Here is a 5032-nt window from a genome sequence, read left to right as displayed (position 1 = left end):
GAAGAGATAATTACAGTAAAAAAAAAAAGCAGTTAGGTGATGGACTTGATATTTAAAATAACAATTTCCAAATGGTGTCATTGTGTCGTCTGATTTTTTTTACATTTTCTTTGTGGTACAGCAGAGTATTTACTGCTAAGGCAGATTAGCTTGTATTTAGACTTCAGCTCAGATCAGCTCAGATCAGTTAATTAACTCAGGGATTAGTAATAACTTGTTTACAGAAGGATATACTGACTGCAGATATACTGACGTAATGCTCAGAAATGAAACATGTGCACAGTTTACTATCCATATTTATTAGTCCAAGTTTATTGTCAGACAGTCTAATAAGGTTTCATTTTTATGAAAACATGTTGACAACTTAGGCAGCTTACTTATAGATTATTGACTTCTTCCTAGAATGACCTTCCCAGAAGCCATTTTGCCTTCCTTAATGGAAAGTTTGTACAACATGTCTGCTGTTCTATGCTCTTGACTTAATTAATGTACTGTCTACACACCGACAGTTTGCTCTATAAAGATGAGTAAATATTTAAACTCCGATTTTTTTTTTTATAAGGTCAAGGCTTTCAAACTAACTAGAACTATTTTCTAGAACTAGAAAGTAGAACTGAATAACAGATGAAAGAGTTACTTGAGTGGTTGCTGCCAGTTTTGGTCATTTTCTACTTATTTTTAAACAAAATACCAAGTGACAGTTTTGTACCAACAATGTGTCAGTTCATACCAAAAACATAAAATTCTCTTTACTTCTCTTGTATGCATATTTAATATTTCCTTTTCTAAATATTAAAAATCCAGATAGTCTTTAAATCCATCTGTAGTTTTGGGTTCTTTAGCTGGAACAGGCATACAAATATGCTTATAAATTAGGCATTTGTTAAACCAATATTTTTCTTCACAGCTCATTAAATTAGCCAACACAGCAAATTTAACAACTCTAAAACATGAGAACAAAATCCAGAAAAAATGACAGGCACATGAGACAAGAAATGGTTATTATTATGGATATGAAATAATAGCAGGAAGGAACAACAAATAGCAAAGGGGCAAACCGATCTGAACTCTTTCGAAAATGGCCAAATTCACTTCAGTTTTTCATTTCCAAGGTAAAATAAATGTTGTAACTCATATGATCCAAGTATCTCCAAAGAGTCATCATGGATCTCCAGTCTTAGAAGGATCATGTTCTCATCATTCCTTACCAACATAGTTTTAGTCACGTTGTACTTACAGTCTTTTACATGATAAAAGCCTATGAAGACATGGAGGTATGGTTTGATAAACTTTAAAATTCCTAGTAGTCCTTGAATGTGGCGTGAGCCTGGCGTAAATCCTTTTGGCGGATGAAGTGGAATCGTTTGCCAAGGGATGTTTTGTACTAAGCTATTAAAGTTTTTGTTTTGTTTGGTTTTTTGACGATATGTTAAGGAAATGTAAATTTTGAAATAATATAGAAAAGGTTCACTTGCAGGAGTTTATTCAAAACTATTACAACATGTCATATTTTGTAAGTCTTCAGTCCAAAGAGAGGTAAGAAGCAAAAATATTGGAGAGAGGTTTTCCATCCACTATCCTACACATCTTTAGTGGGGCTGCCAGGGGGCTGGTGTCCATCTCCAGAGAGGTGGGGTCACCCTGGACAGGTTGCCAATCCATCGCAGGGAGAAAGGCTAATGCAACATTTCTCAGAATTATCAGAACATATTAAAATGTGCATGTTATTTTTACAATAGTTTCTCCACATAATTTATGAAACTTCCTAAATTGAAATTTAAAAAACTGTTAGAAGGGATTGAATGGTTTGTTTAGGAATGCAAAATGAAAAAGAATAAGTGGCATCAAAATGAGTGTACAAATTTTCCTCTTGGAATTTGGACTCCAGGTGATTTCCGAAGCATTTTATAATTGTGTCATTTTGGAACTTAACACAGAATAAAATAAAATTTGAAAACAAAGCAAAACCACAATATTCAGACTAACCTTCAGTGCCAATATGTATGTTCAGTACGTCTTTCTCTTCCTTGTGAAACAACACAACAAATAATATATTTTGCTGCTTTAAAATGTCGATATGTTGGTCTAAACCTAAGTATTTACTAAGGTAAGTCTGTGAACTTTTGATCCAAAGGATTAATCCTCAATCTGGTTCTGACAGCACAAAAATGAACCTCAATAAGTTTCTAATATGATCTCAATATCAATTTGGTTTCGATACCTGAGATGTTTACCTTAGTTTATCTTAACATATGTAGATACCGTGTACATGTTTAACAATTTAAGCTTTTTTTAGTCATTTGGGGACATCGAGGGTCAGATGGAGAGGATCCAGACGCCTTTAACTCTCTGTCGGAACGCGATTTACCCACGTGTTCTCAATCAATCCATCCATTTGTTTTTGAGTGAAATATATTCCGTTCATTTCCAACTTAGTGCAAAAAATTAGCATGTTTTTTTTTTCTATAAATAGACATTGGTTCATTTAAAATAGTCTTTTACATGGTAAAAGCCTGTGCAGACATGGAGGTATGGTTTGATAAACTTTAAAATTCCTAGTAGTCCTTGAATGTAGCGTGAGCGTGGCGTAAATCCTTAGCACGTGAGGTGATTGCGCAATGACGTAAAAAGCCGGTGCCTTAAAGCGGTGTGACCTTCTCACGTTCGCCAGAAAGCGCTGCTCAGTGACAGAGTTGGATCTGTTCTGTTCCGAGAGATTTTTTTTACCGGCACGTTTTAGCCGAAAGGTAATTTTTATGCCTTCTATTGAATTACTATATCCGAAATAGATAGACCCAGATATAGTTTTCTAAGAATAAGGCTCTGAAGGGAACTGGGCGAGTTTAAGGACACGGTGTGCCGTTACCGTTAGCTTGCATGTTGGTGAATAGCTCACTTGCTCTCTTTGCGTACTATGTAACGGTTAAGTAACGTGAGGGTTTTATAAGGTGCAATGCGGGCATTTTGGCGGTTACATTAACGTTTTATATTCACGTAGAAACCACCCGGGCCTCCTGGAAATTTCTCAGCAGAAACTGCTTTGTCGGAGCTCTGCTTGAACAGCGACATTGAAGCATCCTTGACTGCCTTTATAGGAAACGTTCACGCGCCTAACCCAGAGGCAGGCCGGTCCGGAACAGCAGCGATTAGAGTTGGTCGAATTGGCTCTTTTAGTTGCTTTTAGACTTAAACACATATGTGCCTTCTGTTGGAGATAAATTTATGTTACATTTTATGTTTTTAGAAAGCAACAAATCGCTGTAGTCAAGGTAACACGTCTTACTTCAGCTTGACATTATATTATATGATGGTTAAGCAATAATGAAGTGTTTGGTGATTGTGTAAAAGAAAATGTAATCCCTTAAAGTGACTGAGACCGAATTATCAGGCTCACTTTAAAATGTTTTGGGGGGAATTGAACTCTAAACCTCTTAAAGAAAGAAGAAAGTAGGGTTTAAGTTGAAATTAACCTTATTTGACCAAAGTAAAGACACCACCATCAGGCTTATATCGTGTTAGCTAATCTGCTTTACTTACCGGACAAAACACCAGAGGCCACAGAAGCACCTATTATTAAAACACCTTCAGCTAAGTTCATTAGTGTTGGCTTCTTTCCTCATGAACCTAAACACCAAAGCTGTCTCCATCTGACTTTATACTATTAAGACTGACCTTAATTACCTCGCAAACCTGGCAACCGTCTTTTGCTTTTTATGGAAAGAAACATACAGCTTTGTAGTGCCATATCCATATGCCTGTCGGGTTTTCTAGAATTTACATCAGCCAGCTGCTGGTGTTACATTATGGAGGCCGCACTTGTTAGGGATGAGGAACACGGTGTCACCTTAAGTAACCTTCAAAGTTATAGAAAGAAAGGACAGAAGTGCCCGGCGTCTGTGCTGGTATTATTGGCACTTACTGTATGTTTGTTTATACACATCAGTGACCCTGAAATTCACCTTTCATTTTGCTTTCCCATTTCCAGAGCTCATCATGGGTGATGTTGAGAAAGGAAAGAAGGTTTTTGTCCAGAAGTGTGCTCAATGCCACACCGTGGAGGCGGGCGGCAAGCACAAGGTGGGCCCCAACCTGCACGGTATTTTCGGACGCAAGACTGGACAGGCGGAGGGCTACTCCTACACAGATGCTAACAAAAGCAAAGGTCAGTGACAATTTCTGGGTCCAGATTATAAATAGAAAGTAAGAAACTTTACCTAATTTAGCTTTTTCTTTTTTTCCTTTGCTTTTTTTTTTTTTTAATTCTGCTAGGCATCGTCTGGAGTGACGACACCCTCATGGAGTACCTAGAGAACCCCAAGAAGTACATCCCTGGCACCAAAATGATCTTTGCTGGCATCAAGAAGAAGGGAGAGCGCCAGGATCTTGTCGCTTACCTCAAGTCATCCACATCGTGAAAATGTTGAAGAGAGACAAAACAAAGATGAGAATATTTAATGTATTCGTTTAGGTTATTTTCAGCTCCATATGTGTTCAGTATCTGGTTTTATGTTTAGTCATTTGTACAGAAGGTGTATTTATTTCGTACATGTTGGGCGAAGAACGGTTCCAGGACGTTGTACAAGTGACCAAACGTAACACTGCAGCACTTATTATTTGTGGATCTGTCCTAATAAATGCTAATCTCATTTAAACGTTACTTGCCATGATAGGTGGCCTGACCTGTCATTCATTCTGTTCTCCATGACAAAGGTTCATTTTTACTATTGTAAATGATAAAAGTCAGCAAATATCAGTTAATAATAAATTGGAGAAATGTTGGGACATCTGGTGGGGATTTTGTTGTGGAGTGGAGTTTCTGAGTGAAGCTTTCACCTGATATGAGCGCTCTTAAATTTCCACATGCTGAACTCAGACAATACCTTCTTTTTGTGTTTTGTTACAACTGAAGAGCCCTTCCTCTCTGAGCTCTTGTTTTAACTCCTGCCTGGCATCGAATTTGATGTTCGTCAAGGAGACGAATCATGCTAAGGGTCACACGTTTGTTATCTGCCTCTTCACAGCGAAGAATTGT

The 5032-nt window shown here is 37.5% G+C and overlaps 1 protein-coding gene across 1 annotated transcript; it reads left to right on the top strand.

The window, feature by feature from the left end:
- The first annotated feature begins 2594 nt into the window (after positions 1 to 2594).
- LOC114138409 (cytochrome c) lies at positions 2595 to 5032 on the top strand. The gene is made up of 3 exons (XM_028007639.1): positions 2595 to 2747; positions 3986 to 4162; positions 4270 to 5032. Exons 2-3 carry the CDS (start codon positions 3994 to 3996, stop codon positions 4413 to 4415), a joined length of 315 nt encoding a protein of 104 aa, XP_027863440.1. The 5' UTR covers positions 2595 to 2747; positions 3986 to 3993; the 3' UTR covers positions 4416 to 5032.

This window comes from Xiphophorus couchianus, chromosome 22 (assembly GCF_001444195.1).
Source record: "Xiphophorus couchianus chromosome 22, X_couchianus-1.0, whole genome shotgun sequence".
NCBI lineage: Eukaryota > Metazoa > Chordata > Actinopteri > Cyprinodontiformes > Poeciliidae > Xiphophorus > Xiphophorus couchianus.
The sequence above is the reverse complement of the archived record's forward strand: the minus strand, read 5'-3'. Positions and strand labels throughout refer to the sequence as shown.

Excerpts from the sequence above, each read along its gene's own strand:
- LOC114138409 (XM_028007639.1), top strand. The coding sequence starts at position 3,994 with ATGGGTGATGTTGAGAAAGGAAAGAAGGTTTTTGTCCAGAAGTGTGCT. Across the intron at positions 4,163-4,269 it reads AGATGCTAACAAAAGCAAAG|GCATCGTCTGGAGTGACGAC; the intron begins GTCAGTGACAAT and ends TAATTCTGCTAG.